This window comes from Acomys minous, assembly GCF_964271855.1.
Source record: "Acomys minous genome assembly, chromosome: 1".
NCBI classification, from domain to species: domain Eukaryota; kingdom Metazoa; phylum Chordata; class Mammalia; order Rodentia; family Muridae; genus Acomys; species Acomys minous.
The window spans coordinates 10,063,856-10,083,528 of NC_140483.1; the positions used below are offsets into that span (position 1 = coordinate 10,063,856).

Here is a 19,673-nt window from a genome sequence, read left to right on the forward strand (position 1 = left end):
GGTGGCCTGTGTTCATCTAAAGGGTGGACGGTGCAATTGACCCCACAAGCTATTCTCTCCCCGCCATGCGCTGTGCCATGGGACAGTCACAGCTATCCGCTCCCCATACACATCAACAGAATAATTAAAAGTGCCTCAAGTCAACGTTGTCAAAAAGAATCCATTAAAATTATTTTTAATTTTAAGTTGTGTGTGTATGCGTGCATTCATGTGCACACATGGACCCATACACATGCCACAGCATGAATGTGGAGGAGGCTGGAGATGGAACTCAGGCCACTAAGTGCCTTCACCCCCTGAACCATCTCACTGGCTCTAAACTTGTTTTGATGTCAGTAAAGGAACACACACTAGGGAAACTAGCGCCTGCAACTCACTTGAAGAAGTAGCTGTTCTTCTAAAAAAAAACCAGCTATATTTCTGCTTTGCTATTTCCTAAGAAAAATGAACAATATCCAGTAACTAACTTACCTGCTGTCTTACAGAAATAAAATTTGGATCCATTTCTTCACTAGGTAACAATTGAATTGAAGTCAAATCCTTAAAAAATGCATTCTTTCCCTAAAGAAAAAAATGGAAAAACAAAACAAAAACCCTGATGAGGATGGATTATAAGGGGAGAATAAGGGAAATATTTTTTTTAAATGAAATCACTTTACTATGAGTAATTCACCATTGATTTTTACTTTCTCCTTGTTCATCATCCAACCCGGTAACCAGTGTATAGTGTTTGTGCAGCAGCCCCCACTCCCCTAGTATTCCAGCCCCATGTGATCCCTCTTTCCCTCAACTGTGGGCTGCCACCTGCCAGCAAACGTAACTAGACAGGTGACTGCAAGTCACGTTCCAGACTGGGCTCCTGAGAACCATGGCTTCTGCTTTGGGTGCTTTTGTTTGCTCCCTCTGAGAGGGTCCCGTGGTCCAGTGAGCCACCCTACAGACACAGCTACATGGAGGACATGAATAGATCATAATCCCCAGTCCAGCTGCACCTTCAGCTGAGACCTCTGTGAAGCACTCCATCAGTCTCACGAGGACACTTATGCCAATGGTAGCTAGGTAAGGAAGTCAGATTTCAGACCCACGAGGACTGAAAAAGTGAGGCGGGGGGTGAATCATGCCTGTGTTCCCAGGGGAGGTAGGAGGATCTTGAGCTCAGAGACACATAAGTGGCACAGCAAAGCACCAAGGCTATGCGTCTAGCTCAGTGATGGAGTTAATGGCTACCATGTGCAAGGCTAATATCTAAAAGAACAAGTGTTGGTTGTGTGCAGCCACCAAGTCTTTCGGGATAATTGGTTAAGCAGTATTAGGTAAATGGAGCAATTAGCATGTCTTCTAAATCCATAAAAATACTTGTAATACTTTGTAAAGAAACAGACATGTTTAAAGAGGCACACACAACAAGGCAGGCTGATTCATGGGTAAGAACACTTGCTGAGCGAGCATGAGTACTTGAACTTACACCCTCAGCACTATCATGGAAAGCTGGAATGGCTGTGTGGAGTGCGGTGGATCAGCCCACTGGCCGGCCAGCCTAGAGTGAACATGCAGCTTCTGGTTCTGAGACTAGCAGTCGGGCAGTCAGGACAAAAGCTACAAGGAGGAAGACACCATCCTCTGACCTCCACAATCCCCCAACACAAAACCCAACCAGACAATAAGGTTATCAGGTTTCCCTCAGCAGGAAATGGAGTACAGAGCTGAGGCCTGCCACTCAGCAACACTTTACCTTGCCCAGGGTATGGGTGTCCTGGCTAGCAAAGATCTGCAGGCCTGTCTACCTCCAGACTGCTGGAAGTAAAGGCATGTGCTGCCATGCTAAACCTAGTATTTCTTACATATCTTTTACAAGTTCAAATGAAAGATGCACTAATTCAAAATTAGCATTTACTATATATAATGTTTCATTGATAAACTTTGTCTTCAGAATCCCCCTAGCATTTTCTTTCTTTTAAAAGTTAACTGCTGGAGTAGCTGCAATCTATTTTTCCCTTTTTATCCTCTGCAGGCTAGATGCAGTCTCTGCTGTTATGCTGTACCTTCCCCTAACAATTGTATTCTAAATGTTAAATGCTGACTAAAAATCTCTCTCAGCTGGGCAGTGGTGGCACACACCTTTAATCCCAAGTACTCAGGAAGCAGAGGCAGGCAGATCTCTGAGTTCCAGGCCAGCCTGGTCTACAGAGTGAGTTCCTGGATAGCCAGGGGTACAAGGTGAAACCCTGTCTCAAACCAAACCGAACTGAACCAAACCCAAACCCAAACCAAACCAAACCACTAACAACCCCAACAACATGGCCCCAAACTCACTCTAAGGTTAGAGAGGGACAGAAGCCAGGGTATCCATCAGGTACATCAGGCAAGTGCTCTACCACTAAACTCTATCACCAGTCCTAAAATCTCTCTCTTCAAATATGTATTCCTTCTGCTTCTGCACTTTCAAGCATTCTAAATAAGCTCTCTAAAATGATCTGCCCAGCCCCAAGCTTGAAAAGAGATGTGATGTAACCTTCGGACTCCTTTGGCTCTGCAGTCGGTGCTATGAGGTGGACTCCTCCAGAGCCTTTAGGATTTATTCTCTACGCCCTGCCCCCACCCGACTGAACCTCCCTCACAACACTACTCTTCTGCACACTGTGGACGTTCACTTTTCCTTGAACATCTTGATTGCAAATGCATTAAACTTTTAAAAATAATTATTTGTTGACTTTACATCCCATTCATAGCTCCCCCTCCCTTTTTTCCCTCCTCTATTCCTCAGAAAAGGGGAGCCCCCACCCACCCACCCCAGCTCATCAAGTCACACCAGGACTGAGCATGCCCTCTTTCCCTGTGACCTGGCGAGGCAGCCCCACCAGAGGAGAGCCATCAAAAAGCAGGCAACAGTCCATGTTAGAGACAGCCCCCGCTGCCCTTACTAGGGAACCCACCTGAAACTTCATGCATCAAACTTGCTGAGCTCTTTGTGATAGACAAGGTGCACAGACATGGGAACAACAAAGCGGTGTGATAAATTTAGGGGACATAGACAAGGACTTGGAAGATGGTGCTTAAATAATCTAAAAAAAATTAGACATTGGCCACACAAAATGGTTGGTTGCCTATGAAAACCAGACAACACAGCGAAGACAGAGGGACGGGATGTGTGACGGAGGGATGGCTGACAGAGAAGGAGAGGCTGTGGGAAGTCCCTCCTGGCTCACAGTTCTATGTGGCGGAACTTCCTTAGAATAGTAAGAACAGATCATGACCCTGAGGGCTGTGAGTGTAAGTGGAGCAGCTGCGCACAGGCCACGTCCTTGCATGCCCTTTAGAGAGGTGGCGTTTCCATGGGGAGACACTTTCTCTGCTCCTACAGGGACAGGTACCTGAGGGAAAGCTTGCCTTGAGAAAAGTCTGATATTACACTTGACCTTAGCCAAAGGCTGAGAAGTGACACTCACTTTCTCATGTGCTGAAGCTGCATTCTCCAACTCAGTAATGGCTGAGTAATGAAGTTTCTACTTCCTATGAACCCTGTACCTCAGGGGCACCCAAGAAGGGAAGGACTTATTAGCCAGCCAAATGATGCAGAGCCTTTCTGTAGACCATGTTTGAAGCTGATACTTCAAGGAGCTCCAGGATAAGCCGGACACTCATCAGACTGTATGAGTAAGTCCTGCCTACAGATCTACAAGAGGAAGAAAATGGGTCTGTGGAGAGAGAAAATGCAGAATGAAAGGGACCGACAGCAGAGGGCAGAGGGCAAAGTGCAAACGACACTGAATGACATCATGAGGAAATGAGAAGAATGGAATAGGGGGATAAGGGACCTGGATCCCCTCAGTGGATCATCCTCCACAAATCACTAAAGAACCAAACACGCACAATTTACTAAGAAAGCTCATGTGCCTGCTAACCAGCAACTCCAAAACAGCTCTGCGACCCTCTGGGGGAACTCACCTTGCTATCAAAAAGGGCAAGTGGCTTCACACTCTTCAGAGAAAAGCGCATGGATGCGTACAGGATGGAGCACAAGATGGAATGATGCTCCACCAGTGGGTAGTGAATAGGCTTCTGCTCAAGCGCCAGCTCCACTATAGAGACGGGGCCTTCCACGGACAGCCAGGCATCCTCAGTATCCAGGATTGGCACCTGCATTTCATCCCTGCTAATGTCAGCCTGCGCAAGTTAGGAATGGAAGACAGTGTCAAGAACTAGAGGATAAGAACCGCACACTGAAACATCCCAAAGTGCAAACGTGTACTCAATATTCCCCAGTATAACTGAGAAGCCACAAACGTGTAACTTGAGGGAGAGCGAGAATCAGTCAGTCAGAGAATATGAATATCACTCTTTAGGCTAAAGCCAAGATCTACAAATGAATATTTTAAGTAATCCTATCATAATTTAATTTCTTAAACTCAATGATTTTCCGAATCTTTAATATCTAAAGAGACACTCAGATGAGAAAGGGTCGGGGGAGAAGTGTGTTATGTGTATGTGGTCTCACTGCATGGCCCTGGCTTCAGTCCTTCTAGCTCAGCTTCCCAAGAGGGTTACAGGCATGTACCACCATGCCTGGCTAGCATCCACCTCTTTTACCTCCAGTGATGTCTGAAGAAGATCCAGGCAGGAACCAAGGAAGGATGTCATTGCTGTGTCACTCATCCCCACATCCTGTTTTCAAAAAGGAAACAGTAAGTCCTTGCAACAAAACTACTGTACTATCAGAAAACAATAGGTCTTAGCATGTCTATATGACTGACTTTCTGCATTGAATACAACCTGAAGTCATTACATATTTTAAGTTCCCCCTGCTGAGGTTGGTAGTGTCAATCAGCTTGATATTAGCATTTAGTGTTATTACTATCAGTCTTAAAAGTTCATGTTCTGAGGGTGTGGCTCAGTGCAGAGTACATTCAACTTATATAAGACTCTGAATTAAGTCTCTAGCAACAAGGGCAGGAGGGAAGACAGTAACATATCGTGTCTGTGCACTGTAAAGACAGATTTTTGGGGCTGGAGAGATGGCTCAGAGGTTAAGAGCACTGACTGCTATTCCAGAGGTCCCGAGTTCAATTCCCAGCAACTACATGGTGGCTCACAACCATCAGTAATCTGTTGCCTTCTTCTGGCCTGCAGGTGTACATGCAGGCAGAGCACTGTATACATAATCAATCAATCAATCTTTTTTTTTTTTTTTTTTTTTTTGACACCGGGTTTCTCTGTGTAATAGCCCTGGCTGACCTGGACTCGCTTTGTAAACCAGGCTGGCCTTGAACTCACAACAGTCTGCCTGCCTCTGGCTCCCAAGTGCTGGGATTAAAGGTATGTGCACCACGCCCAGCTCAATCAGTCTTAAAAAAAAAAAAAAAGAAAGAAAAGGAAAGAAAAAAGAGTTTTCAACTTGCCAGAAATTTGCTAGCCAACTAACCATGAAATATGGTAAGACACATAGGAAGTTCAACCAGGAAAGCACTAAGGTAACAGCCTGGCCTGCTGGTTTCATAGCATTTTGAAGGCACTGAACAGAATTCTCTGAATAAAACTAGAATCCCCCATTTGATAACCAAATACTAGATTCACATTTCTCAAGGAATGGTTCCCATTGATGCCCTCAACAGGTGGATGTGAGAGGCCACTGTATCTCTGTACCATCTTTTGAAAGTCACCAAGCAACCAACTTTTCGAGTCCTTGAAGTATGTCATCAGTGTGTGCGTGTGCTTAATTCCAGTCACACCACCATCTGAAGGACACACCAGCAGTCCTCAGCTGTGGTGAGTGGGGGAATAAGGGCTTATCACTGAGATTTATGTGTCTCAACACTTGAGACATTTAGGAAAAATGATTCAGTCACAGTCTGAGGAAGAGTGACACTCCTGGTCAGCAGCCTCCAGGACCCTGACCCTGGGTCAGGGTCTCCTTTGAGGTCAGTGGTTATGAGAGCTGAGTTGACAGGATCCACCCCTCATGCGAGCCTGGCTGCAGCTGAGGTCAGGCATGTCTACTGAGAGACTCTGGAGCACAGTACAGCCAGGCAGATATGGCAATATGCTGCCTCCAGTCCAGAGTCCAAAACTAAATGAACCTTAAGAATTAGACATGCCAGCCACCAATCTAGGCAGGAAACTGATGGAGACCATAGATCCCAGCTATTTCCCTAATGCAGTGTCTCTTTCTGTTTTGTTATCTCCAGATACATCACCTCAACAGTAAAAATCAAAGTTTACTCCTACAGTCAGTCAGTATGTAGAGTGTAGGTTACGACAAAACTCACCCTTCGGCATAGCCTATCCTTTGGAGACTTTCCAACCTGAATGGACAGAAAATGTAATAGTTAGCAATTTAAACTAAAGGCATTAGAATGGTACAGAAAATTGAAAGGAACCAGAATTACAGTTATAAGTGCACATGCCAGTAATTAACTATTGGCTAATACCAACAATAAGGACATTTTTCTTTTCTAATAGGACTCAAAAATTATAACTCACACACACAATCACACTGAACTCATGAATAATTATGATACACACACACACACACACACACACACACACACACACACACACACACACACATATCCCTGGGCTGGAGAGATGCCCCAGCAGTTAAGAGCACTGTGGCTCTAGCAAAGGACCCAGTTCCATTTCCTGCATCCACACAGTGACTCACAAGCATTTAGGGCTTCAGCAGGTGTATACATTATACACATACATGCATGCAGGCAAAATATTCATGCACATAAAGTGGAATAAATACATATAGTAAAAATCCCCCTCCACTAGGAAATTGTACATTTTTGAATAAGAGAAAGTTCTTGAAAGGCATGAATGAGTGGTACATAGCTCAAATCCCAGCCCATGAGAGCGGAGGAAAGAAGATCTTGAATTTGAAATTTCAAAGCCAGCCAATGTAGGACTGTCAAAAAGGAAGCAAGGGGTGGGGAGGCTGAAGGATGACAAGACAGATGGACAGAAGAGTGGAAGGAGACAACAGAGGCTTGGGAAAATCCAGCTCTGTTTGTATAGTCTGAAAACTAGTAAAGAACACCTAAGAACTTCGTGGGTAAAATAGTTTTAAATGGTTACCCAGAAAATACCAGAACAGACAAGAATTCTACTCCAGCTAAAAAGGACTTCCTTGATCCCATGAGGACTTCCTGAAGTGTGTCTACAGGCTAAGCGGGAGGTGGAAGGTCCACCTTCAGGAAAGTTACCTGATAGTTCACAGAGGACAGTAGAACTGAGACTGAAAAACATTACCTCATTACCTGAGATTAATTGCTGTAGCAGACTTGGACAGCAGGCTCAGTCCAGCCCGACTGTGTGACATCCCATAATGCTGCCAGAATTCCTGAGCATGCAACTTCACTACTGAAAACGGCCCGATGTCTTCAATATTGAGCAGCAGCTTCTTTACTGCTGAGCTTTTACCACAAATGCTAAGAAAACTCTGTGCTAAGTGGGTTACAAACTAGAAAATCCCAAACCACTGCCTGCAAAGGTGTTTTCTTCCTGCCCACTTCTTATTTCCCTATAGCCACGTCCCTGTCACATGAAAGAACTTCTAAGTCTCTAAATCCAGGCCGCTGCCAATCTAGAAAGGGAAATTGACAGTGACTATTTTCTTATGCAGTATTCTCTTTCTGCTTTTGTTATCTCCTGATACATCACATCCTAGAAGAAAGTGTTAAGATTTTGTAGTCAGGTGTGGTGGTGTACACCTGTAATTGAATCACTTGGGAGACTGAGGCAGGAGAATCGCTAAGAGTTAAAAAAAAAAAAAAAAAAAGAACAACTAAAAATAAAAAAGGAAAAAACAACTGTCAAGAATGTGTGCTTTGATTACACCACCACTTCATAGGAGGAGGATCCAGGAACAACAGGCAATGCTTCATGGATAAGTTTAGGCACAAACGCCAGGAGTGCATTCAACCCTATTACATATTTCTTAGAGTGATGCTTTTCTGTACATTTGTAATTTACATAAAAGGTACCTGATTCCTTACTTGAGACAGCCAGCTGCTCTAGAGCTTTTGCACATATGGCTTATTCCCTAGTCTGTTTTCTGGCCCTTTCTATTATTAAAATGCTGAGTGAAAAACAATTACCTATTCAAAAAAATGGGCCTGAGGTCCAAACAGAGCTCTCAAAATAAGAAATAAAAAATGGCTAAGAATTCACACACACACACACACACACACACACACACACACACACACACACCACACACCACACACCACACACACACACACACACACACACACACACACACACACACACACACACTCATGGACTCTTGCAGTTAGAGAACTGTCAATCAAAACAACTCTGAGATTTCATCATACCCCAGTCAGAATAGCAAAATACAGCTGACAATTAAAGGTGCTGTGGAGAAGAGGGAACCCTCAATCACTGTTAGTGGGATTGCAAAATGGTCCAGCCACTCGGAAACCACAGTAGACAATACTCAAAAAGCTGGAAATAAATCTACCATATGACCCAACTATTCCACTCCTTGGCACACATCCTACTTACTCAACCATGCTCTATTCACAATAGCTAGGAAATGGAAACAGTTTATGTCCTACAACTGATCACTACATAGTGAAAAATTAATTGGTACATATACAATATGGAATACTATTCAGATGTAATAAAAAATAAAACCATGAACTTTGCAAGTAAACAGATGGAACTAGAAAACATATTGAGTGCAGCAACCTAGATCTAGGAAGAAAAGAGTTGTGTGTTTCATCTGAGGCGCCAATCTTCAGATGTGAGTCCACATCCTTGTGTGACTACAGAAATCAGGAAAATAAAACCGGATGATGGAGGCTGGAGTGTCGGGGAGCAGAGGAGAAATAGAGAAGAAATAGCAGAGCGCAGGCATCTGATCTGGGAGGTGGGAGAAACAGGGAGCTCCGGTTAGAGAACAAGGAGGAGAGAACAGAGAAGAGGAAGGAGGGTGAAGCAGCAGTTAGAGGTATCTGGAAAGGCCGTAAGGAATCACACTATTAACTATTTACCTAAAAATTCCTGTAACACACACACACACACACACACACACACACACACACACACACACACACACACACACACACTCCTATCTGGGATGACAGTGTTCCCAAGAACAATATACTATTTAGTGAAAACCCCACCAACAGGCATGAGATGCTCTCTTCTGAGTTGTTGGTCAGGGCTGTCTAGGAGACTCCCAAGACATTCTGAACCTGGATGCCCCCAGGGAGTGAAAGTTAAGTCCCTAACGCTGAAGACACCACACACTTCACAAACAGGGCTCAGGGGCCCCTAAGCTGGAGGTGACCTGAATGACTCCTCCCTGAGGATTAGCACTATGCAATCTTCCAAAGGAAAAAAGGAACCAGCACTCGTTCCCAGCTGTGATTCCTATGAGGCATAGTAACAACTGGCATGGAATGATAACCCAGAGAGTGCACTAGTGGCACACGGACCTTGTCAGTAACCAACAGCTCTCTAATTGACGTAAGTCCCACCCCACAACAGGGAACTCATTCTGGTCCTGGAAACCTAGCAACTAACTGGAGATAGTAAAGTCATTACCCAGCATAGTCACTAAAAACATCCTAAATGTTTGTTCTTACACTCACAGAGAAGTTACTGCTCACTTCTCATCAAGGAAACTTCTTATTGCAACAGACAGAAAACTACAACCAGTCAAAACGCAGAGCACAGGCTCAACTCAGTCACCTAAGACTCAGAGTTCACTGTAGAAGAGAGGCCTGCAGGACTCTAAGAGCCAGGGAAACATGGAGCTTGCTACGAGACTGTTTCTTCTAGAAACATCAGAAAAGCTACCCCCGTGAAGTGTCACCAACAGTACTGTCTAAATACGAGCTGACCAAGGATGCACCAACGGACTTGCTAACGTGGAAGAGGGAAAGCTCATGAGGCCGCAAGCACAGACAAAGAACTACAGGCAACTAGGGAATGCTGAGAGTGGGAGAAACAGTCTTCCCTAGGAAAGAGTGCACCAATTGGTTATTAAATACCAAGTGGTCAGCCCTGAAAACACATACATACAATAATAATAATATTATATAGACAGAGCAGGTTATATTTATATGTATAGAAGTATATGTGTTATATATGAAATAACAATCAAAGAAAAAGTGGTCATGAATTTGAAAGAGAGTAAGGCGGGGTGTACATATGAGGAAGAAAGGAAAGCAGGCTAATGATATAATTATATTATAATCTCAAATATATATGTATATATACATGTGTATATATTTGAATAACACACACACATATATGTACACATACAATTTAAAAAGTTATTTCTGGGAAGTACACTTAACTGAGCAGGAGTAAGATGCAGTATGACAACCAGAAACCCAGTCTACCAGCTGTCCACACACCCCTGTCCTTACACACAGTGTAAGGAATCTTTCTAATTTCAAGCAATCAAGGGAACTAAATTAAGACATCAGTATGTGAAAATTAAAACCACCTCACCTTATCCATTAAGTAGGCAGCAGCAGAAAACCTTTTAACCAAGAATGTATTCCACATCATCAGCGCGATACCTGTGCAGCAAATGAAATGAAACATCAACAGAATGCTCTAGATGCAACTTCATCAGACATACAACTCTCTTCCCCAGGCTTATGAAGTCATGTGGACTCTATATGTTTTTTCTTGCCTCTTATGCAGAATTTTCATTTTTAATAAAAATGAATTTTTGCATCTTATTCAGAGTTTTCACTTTTAAAAATGCATAAGGGAACAGAAGAGTATACCTATAGACAGTATAAATCAGTATCATAAATAAAAGGAAAAGATGACAGCACATCCCCCAGAAAGGTCTAAGATGTTTGCTTGGTTGCTATACTGGGGGTGGAGAACGGGGCTCGCACATGCTCAGCCAGGCTCTGCTACTAACCCGAACTCCTGGTTCTCTAGCTTTGGTGAATGTGAGAAACAAATGAGGCACACACAGACTGGGACAGGGATTTGGGAAAACCTATTGGGAAGTGTCTGTTAACACTGTACCTACTGGTCCCCAGAATATCTCAGAAATTCACAACAAAGACACACACAAATTGTTAAGAGCAGCTTAATTCTTATATAAAGTATTACAATAATAAAATATTAAAAATATATCAAAGTAGCCAGATGTGGTGGCTCATGCCTGTAATGCCAGCCTTTGGGAGAATAAGGCAAGAGAATCAGGAGTTCAAGGGTGGCCTGGGCAACATGAGACCTTACTGCAGGAAGGACAGAAGAAAAAAAAGAAAAAAGAAAAAAGAAAAGAAAATATCTACCTCCTCACTCCAAGTACTTGAAAATTAAAAACAGTTAAAGAAAAGACTCATGTAAGCAAACAACAGCAAAACCTATGCTTTTATTCACACGCAAAGCAGCTGGCAATCAACAGTAGTAGCTCCATGGTCTCAGAAGGAGACTTTGCACACAGTAATGCACAGAGAGATGTAGTGGAGGATGTAAACCTGACAAATCCCATCCTACTATGGCAGGGGCTCAGGAGGGCTCAAGCGCTGCTACTCACCATTTTGAACATGTGCATTAAGAATGTGCTTCAAGTGTTCTATGGACCTAACCAAAAAGCGTGCTTCCTTAGACAGAAGAGAGAGAAGATAATGGTTATTTCACATCAATGAAAACCTTTTTTTAAAGTTAGATTTGTACTTATGTGTGTGTGTCTGTGGTGAGGGAGTACTGTGTGTGAGAGGAGGCCTGTGGAGGCGAGAGAGCTTAGAGTTACAGGTGCTTGTGGACATCCAGACTAGGGGGCTAAGAAGAACTAAGCTCAGGTCCTCTTACGAGCACCAAGCAACCTTAACCACCAAGCCGGTTCTCCAGCTCCTGCTGGAGATTTCTTACTAAAGATCCGCATTAAGCTATCTAAGAATTTGGCAAAGGGGCTGGAAAGAGTTCAGTGGTGAAGAGCACCTGTTGCTCTTACAGAAGACCCACATGATGGTTTACAGTTACCCATAACCCAAACTGTTGTAGGGGATCCAGCACCCTCTTCGAATCTCCAAGGGCACTGGGCATGCACATAATGCACATATATACATGAAGGCAAAACACTCACACACATGAAGGAGGAGGAAGTGGAGGAGGAGGAGGAGCAGGTGCAGGAGCAACAGTAGCTGCTGGGCAAGGTGGTGCACATCTGCAATGCCAGCACTTGGGAGGCAGAGGCAGGTGGATCTCTGTGAAGTTGAGGCCAGCCTGCTCTACACAGTGAGTTCCAGGACACTCAGAGTTAGATAGTGAGGCTCTATCTCAAAAACAAACAAACAAACAAACAAACAAGTAACAGACAGACAGACAGAAGCAGAAGAACCATGAAATCCAGCCCATGTGGAGGTCCAGGCTAAGCTGACTCAAACAAGAAGGAGAGGCAGGGAGAGAGGAAGGGGGAGCAGGAGGAAAAGACAAACCAAAGAAACTCTGTGCATTAGGTAAGAAATAACTTTTGTTACGATAACATCAATCATCTCATTATCTAATTAATAATTAATTTCTAGACACACCCAGATATGATGACAGGGAGAGTCAAGCACCTTGAGGTCTACATTCCACACAATTATTCTTTTCAGGCAATACCTGAATTTTACGGGTGTGAAAATCAAGTTTCCTTTTGCAAACAATCATTATGCAACCTATTTGGAGCATCTACTATGCACCAATCCTACTTAAGGCCCCAGGAATACTACACAAAACTAAAATGGACCTAGATCTTTGTCTTCACTGAGTGTAGAGTCTAGTAAGAGAGCTAGACAAACATAGTGTGATTTATTTTGTGTGCCCAGCCCTTTAAAAGATTCCAAGTTGCTAGACAGCTGGCTCTTTAAGAATTCTTAGCTGTTAGAACTGCTTGACCCTAGACCTTCAATGTTGGTTGCCTCTTGGATCTGGGAACAGGATAGGATATAAAAGAGCTGGAGTGGGGGGGGGGGGGCTAGCAGAGTGAGAAGAGATGAAGAAAACACTGAAAGGAGACAGCTGACCCAGCAGAAGTTGAAGCTACAACAGACGTTATAGTTTGGAGCTATAGTATTGGGAAAATTGGGAGAAGGGACTGTTTAAGGGACTATTGGAGAACTGAGGGAGGAAAGGTTGGGAGAAACATTTCAAGGGACCAGGCTGGAGAATGGAAAGAGGGCTGGCCAGGAGTTAAAAGAACTGACTACTGTTGTAAGATAGCAAGCCATTTTACTAGTAGCTATGGTCAAAGAAGAAGCAAAAGGAAAGAAATTAGATTCAAAGATCTCTCTCCCTCCCCTCTCTCCTTGTCTCTCTCCTATCTAGTATTAGGGGGTAAAGCTAGAGAGATAAAGGGTAGAAAAAAAGAGCTCCAAAAGTAGCAAAGACCAACTGCAGACAATAAATATGAAAGCAAACATATCAGAGAGTGTCAGAAGCAAATACTAAGTACAGAAGAACTACAGCAAGACAGCGGGAAACATCAGAGCAGAGGCTTCAAAGCTGCCACACTCAAATTCAAGTAACAGCATGTAATATTACAGAATATTCCAGGTGTCTGCTAAACCCTGTGAAGCCCTCCCATCACTACTGCCCCTACACTTGTTGATACTAGAAATTCTTTAAAAAATTCAATTTAAAATTAAAAGTAGGGGTATATACATGCTTGAGTGCATGTGGTGTATGTGTGTCAGTGTGTTTGCCTGTGTGTTATGTGTGTGTGTAGTGAAGTTCGGATGGGTGTGATGAGCAAAGTAGATGAATAGCTAAAAAGAAAGCCACACAAAAAGACAGCCAGCCATTACTCAAGTCATCCTAATAGAGGCCAATGGTTGCACTAACGGGGACACTGGGTGTTATGCACGGTACTTTCTCTACTGCTTCAAGATGACTACCATCGTAGGATGTTCCGTTTAGGGGAAATTAAGACAATGGCCCAAGGATGCTTCCAAAGGTCAAGCCCGCTGTATGCAGTCACCAGGATAGTGTAAGGAGTGGGAACAGTACGAAGATGGTTATGCCAACTGTGTGAGCCAGAACCAAACGCTGTGCTGCTTCCTTTCTCTTACCACAGTGCTCTGTACTGTTACCAGTCTAGTATAGAACACAGGCTCTCTCCTTACTTGAAGATGTGTGCTTTAAAGCTTTATTTCTTCCTGCATTTCTGTGTGAAATGGGGCACTGACCTAACAGTATTTGTTATCTTGGTTAAAAAAAAAAAAAAAGGAGTTGGAGAGATGGCTCAGAGCTTAAGAGCACAGTCATTCTTCCAAAGGTCCTGAGTTCAATTCCCAGCAACCACATGGCAGCTCACAACCATTCATAATGAGATCTGGTGCCCTCTTGTGGCAGGCAGGTGCACATGTGAAGAGAATATGTATAAATAATAAATAAATAAATATTTGCCAGGCGTGGTGGAGCACGCCTTTAAAAAAAGAGGCTCGGCGTGGTGGCGCAGGCCTTTAATCCCAGCACTCGGGAGGCAGAGGCAGGCGGATCTCTGTGAGTTCAAGGCCAGCCTGGTCTACAAAGCGAGCCTAGGACAGAGAAACCTTGTCTCGAAAAAACAAAAACAAAAAACAAAAAAAGAAACGAAAGAATCTTTAGGGCCGGGCGTCGTGGCACACGCCTTTAATGCCAGCACTTGGGAGGCAGAGGCAGGTGGATCGCTGTGAGTTCGAGGCCAGCCTAGTCTACACAGCGAGTCCAGGACAGTCAAGGCTACACAGAGAAATCCTGTCTCGGAAAAAAAAAAAAAAAAAAAAAAAAGGTAAAGGTCCTAAAGCCAGCCTGGTGCCTGATGGTTGGTTCTAATATTTTTATTTTTTATTTTTATATTTTTTGGTTTTTCGAGACAGGGTTCCTCTGTGTAGCCTTTGTAGATCAGGCTGGCCTCGAACACACAACGATCCACCTGCCTCTGCCTCCCGAGTGCTGGTATTAAAGGCATGCACCACCGTGCCTGGCTCACCATTTTTCTTATATTTGGATCAGAAGAATAGCCCAGAAACAGCCCTATTGTGTATACGGCTAACTCTTGTCAAAAGTTAGTGTTGCTGGCCTCTCAACTCTGATAAGGCCTCACTTGGCACACAGAGTCATGACCTTCCTGTGGGCACTTGCTCTGGAAGCACCTTAGGGAGTGGCTCCAAGCTTTGCTTTGGATCCCAATTGAAAGGCTAACCTACCACTGGTCACTAAATCTATTACCCACCACCTCATCCATTTAAGAAAGACTTGACACCAAGATGAAACAAGACACAAAAGCATCTTGTAAGTATTACCTTTGTCACCTGCTTTACTCAAACCTCCTTCATAAGTATTCTTGTAAAGACTCCGCTTGAATCCAAATTCTTTTCTGAGGTCTTTATTGTAGGCTGCATTCTTGTTTAAAAATCCCAAAGGTGAATATCTCACTCTGATATAGTAAAGTGCCCTTCCTCCCTCCTCAGAAAGGCTCTTTAGTATGTAATGATACTATATATTAAAAGAAAACACTTTCAGAGTGATTTAAATAACAGCTTGCCTTTGTTAACCTTAACCAAAAAATGGCCCCAGCACGGGACCCCTTCCCATGCTCCTCCATCACCTCTCCCTGAGTCCCCACAGCAGAGTGTCAATCACAGTAAGTCTCAGCTTAACCACAATAGGTTTCCAGTTGATGACAAAAGGAATGCAGATAATTCCTAAAATCTGAATGAATTAATAAGGTGTAAGAAAGTGACACTTAATTACACAGTCAGTCACTGTGGTACACGCTGCTTACTACTCAGGAAGGCCACAGGTCAAGGCCAATGAGGGCACCTTAACTAGCCCCTGTCTCCAGATGTAAATTTAAAAGGGTTGGGGATATAGTTCAGTGTTGGAGTGCATACCTACCAAACACAAGGCCACAGGTTCAATGCTCAGTGTACATGCATGCACACACACACACACACACACACACACACACAGCAATGTGTTAAAAGCACCTAGCACAGTTTCTAGTGCAGGCACAAGGTGAAAAGCAAATGTTTCCCCGAGTTCCAGGACAACCTGGACTGTATGACACGTGTGCAGACACAATCAGCAGATGGAGACTTTTACCTCTGGGTCTTTATTCCACTGAACAACATACTCCCAGCAGCAATGGGCGTGCAGCACGTCAAGCTCAAGGCTACAAGGGAACTGTTCATAGGCTAGACGGAGCAAGTCTGGAACATAAGAGGGCCACAGCATCCTTTGGTGAGAAGAACTCAGCTACATCCACCGCTCCACCCCAGATTCCATGGTGCTCATTATTGGGTGTCACCTGGTACGGCTCCTAGGTCTATCTCCACCTCTGACACCTCAAGGAGACTTCGGGCAATACCTTCTTGGGGCTCATCTGGGTTTTCTACATCTCTTTCTTTGTTGGCACATTTCAACAATTCAGGGCTGAGGTCTTGTTTAAATATCCACTTGGCTACACTGTCTGCAACACCACCTACAGGTTTGAGACAGGAAAGAAAATGAAATCTGGTAAATATGAGCAGCAGCGTGCTAAATGGAGCCAAATACAGGATATGGTAGACACGCTCTTAGGACAGATATGTGCAGGTTCACTTCTGAACCTGAACTGAAGGGGATGCCAAAAAGCTACGAGGTTGACAGCTTGGGAGGGCAAATAAGATGGTTGCCATCTGGGGGCATGCTTGGACATTGAGAAAATCTTAAATAAACAGAAATGCACATGTGTCAATACTGTATGCTACACACTTGCCAGGTCCATAAGTTCAAAGTATAACACCAGACATAGATGGAGGAATTACTACTGTTTTAAAGGGCTTTGTTTTGTTTGTTTGAGAAAGGGTCTTGTGTCAGGCTGGCCTCAAATTATCAAACTGAGGAGGAATGGCTTTGAACTTCTGATGTTTCTGCCTCTGCCTCTAGAGTGATGAAGAGATGTGTGCTACCATCCCCAGCTTATGAGGCTCTGGGAACCATGTCTGTGTGTGCCAGACAATCACTCTATCACTGGAACTAATGTCTACCCCAGGTTACTCTGTTTTACATCAAAATAATATGTATATGTTTGTATACGTGCTCGCACACACATGCACATGCACACATCAGGGGAGGATGTTGCTCTGCTGATTCATATGTCCAGATTCATGCTATCATGGTCAGATTGTGCATGGTGTTTGTTCCTTGCTGTACTGACTTGGAACACTGTCTTCCTTTGTATACACTTGGTAGTTGATTTTCTGTGGCAGATGTTCATTGAACCTGGGTGAGGCCGGCAGCAAGCTCCAGTCTGCCACCGTCTCCCACTGCACGGTAGTTAAAGTGTGTACAGCCACATTTAGCCTTTATGTAGGTTCTGAAGATTTGAACTCAGGATCTCATGCTTGGCAGCAAGCACTCTTCCCCATACCCCATATTACAGTTAATATACAACTAACGTCACTAGGTAAAATATCTATGGGCAAAAGTTAGTAATAATTTATAGGTTTTACTCATCAAGAAGATTCAAAATATTCTAAGTGTAGGCTAAAAATATTCATGACATCTCAAAAATTGTTTATTACCTAAAACAAATAATTCATTTAAAAATAATGAACATTAACTTTTACCCCAGTCTCCATGTCTTCTGGGGTAGAGGGGTGTGGGTGTTAATGAAGTTTTGCTATGTTGTCCACTCTGGCTGGTTTGAAATTTATCAGCTCAAATGTTCACCCCATCTGCTTCCAGGCCAGCTGGGACTGAGCTGTGCACTACCACGCTTGGCTTACCTCTTATTTTGACTCAAATAGTTTTTCAGAAAAACAATGCTTCATAGTATACTCATCCTCATCTGTAAAAACACTCTGATCTTCATGTCTGGCCTCTAAGTTACCTCATAACGGTTACTCTAGAATTATGCCCCTCACTATATTTCTTGGGTTAATATTAAAACAGTGTTCCTCAACCTTCTTTAGGTGACAACAAGGTATACAGTAAATTTACAATTTAAAAATTGTTACAAATCTCATAAAGAATGAGAAAGCAAGTTAATTAAATTAAAATCTGTAAGCACCCACAGGGCTGGCAGGATGGCGCAGTGTTTGAGAGTCGGTACTACAGAACGAAGAGCACTGGAGCCCAGAGCCCATCACCCTGTAACAAGCTAGGCATCCTAGACACCCTGTGGGCCCATCTCTGAGGCAGGCATAGACAGAGGGGTGCCTGGGTCTTGCTGGCTTCAACCTAGCCCATAAGCAATAGAAGATTGGTTAGCGACACCTGACACCCTCTTCTGCCCTCCTTGCGCGCATACAACGTTGATGTGCCTGCACATACGTGCACACATGCATAAAGAAATAAATCTTAAAAATCTATAAGCACTTGAATATATAAATCTAGAAACAGCATCTGGGATCAAGTGCTTAACAGGGACTCTGAAAGAAGACTGAACGCTCAAAGAAAACTAAAAGTGAAATTTTTCATGTGCCGAACCAGAATGGCTGTAGGCCAGTAGACAGTCATGTGCCAGAGAAGAAGTGAGCCACCTCTGTGGCAGTGGGTACCAGGATGCAGCTGGGCAGGGTAAGTAAGTTGCTGGTTCATAGCACAGCAGGGAATCTAAACAACTAATGGTCTATTCAAAAAACATAGTGAGGAGGACTTTGAGTGCTCCTGACACAAAACAGTGACAAATACCTACATAGTGGAACTGTGCTTATGATGCATAAATGTATTTAAATGTCACACTATGTCTCATAAATATGTAGGACTACTATGTGGTGATGAAACATAAAACATATTTAAGGAAAAATTAAAAGCACAAAAAGGGGGAGAAAAAGAGGAAGGGATGAAGCTACTGGCTCTCTGGAGATACGGAGGGAGAACAGGAAGCTGCCTGAGAATGGGTTCTGGGAGGGCCCTCGGCTAGGGTCTTGAACACGAGCAGGACTCAAGTGTCTGTGAGTGGGTGAGATGGGACCAGAGAGAAGGACGGACGCAGATCCAAGGATGGGAGTCTTGTACACATTTCACTACTGAAAACCTAGGGCTGCTCTAAAATTAATTATAAATGCACCTATGTTCCTAGCACTTCACTAAAGGCAGAGGGACTATGAGTTCAAAGCAAGTCCCGGCCACTTCGTCAACAAGTAAATAATATTCAAATTAATATGTGTACATTTGCAAACACTCAGATGCATTCAGCTTACCTTTTCCCCCTTCTAATAACTTTTTAACAGAAAGCCTTGGAAGTGGCTCTGTCTGTGGAGATGACACTTTGGCGGTGGGTGGGTTCACCTTGCTGTGCAGCAGAGTCTGGAGTATGAGGCAGTCCTCCAGCTGTCTCAGCAGCAGCTTCCAGTACTCAGTGTCAAGAGAAAGGGCTTCCCAGGAGTCTGTGAGGGCTTCTGCATCAGCACCCAAAACTGCCTGGGAGAACTGAGAGATGATATGCTGCTTATACTCTGGGAAATGTGTCTGTTTCTGCTGTTGTTTTGGGGCTCAAGCCCAAGCCTCACCTAAGTTGCTCAAGCACACCCCCAGCCATTTGGTAGACTCTGAATCAACATTAACTTAAATGAAAGCAATGGAGAAGTAATTATCCAGATTTAATACTTGACTGGATGAGATGGAAGACTCAGGACATTTAGAGAAGGTCCTGTGGTAATGACCAGTGTGCACCTCACACTCTTCTGGCCTTTGGCAGGGGCTGCTCTGCTTAGGGT

At 43.7% G+C, this 19,673-nt stretch overlaps 1 protein-coding gene across 5 annotated transcripts in view; it reads right to left on the reverse strand.

Annotated features, from left to right (window-relative positions):
• RAB3GAP2 (RAB3 GTPase activating non-catalytic protein subunit 2) overlaps positions 1–19,673 on the reverse strand; it is an 88,711-nt gene that overhangs the window by 4,085 nt on the left and 64,953 nt on the right. For 4 of the 5 annotated variants that reach the window (XM_084785221.1, XM_084785224.1, XM_084785223.1 and 1 more), the window contains 9 exons: positions 19,158–19,386; positions 16,277–16,450; positions 16,072–16,178; positions 11,540–11,606; positions 10,486–10,556; positions 6,264–6,299; positions 4,588–4,662; positions 3,946–4,164; positions 472–561 (listed from right to left, as the gene is read on the reverse strand). In XM_084785221.1, coding sequence (XP_084641347.1) covers positions 472–561; positions 3,946–4,164; positions 4,588–4,662; positions 6,264–6,299; positions 10,486–10,556; positions 11,540–11,606; positions 16,072–16,178; positions 16,277–16,450; positions 19,158–19,386 — 1,068 coding nt within the window. The remainder of the gene's footprint in view (positions 1–471; positions 562–3,945; positions 4,165–4,587; positions 4,663–6,263; positions 6,300–10,485; positions 10,557–11,539; positions 11,607–16,071; positions 16,179–16,276; positions 16,451–19,157; positions 19,387–19,673) is intronic. The other variant, XM_084785222.1, reaches the window with a different exon arrangement.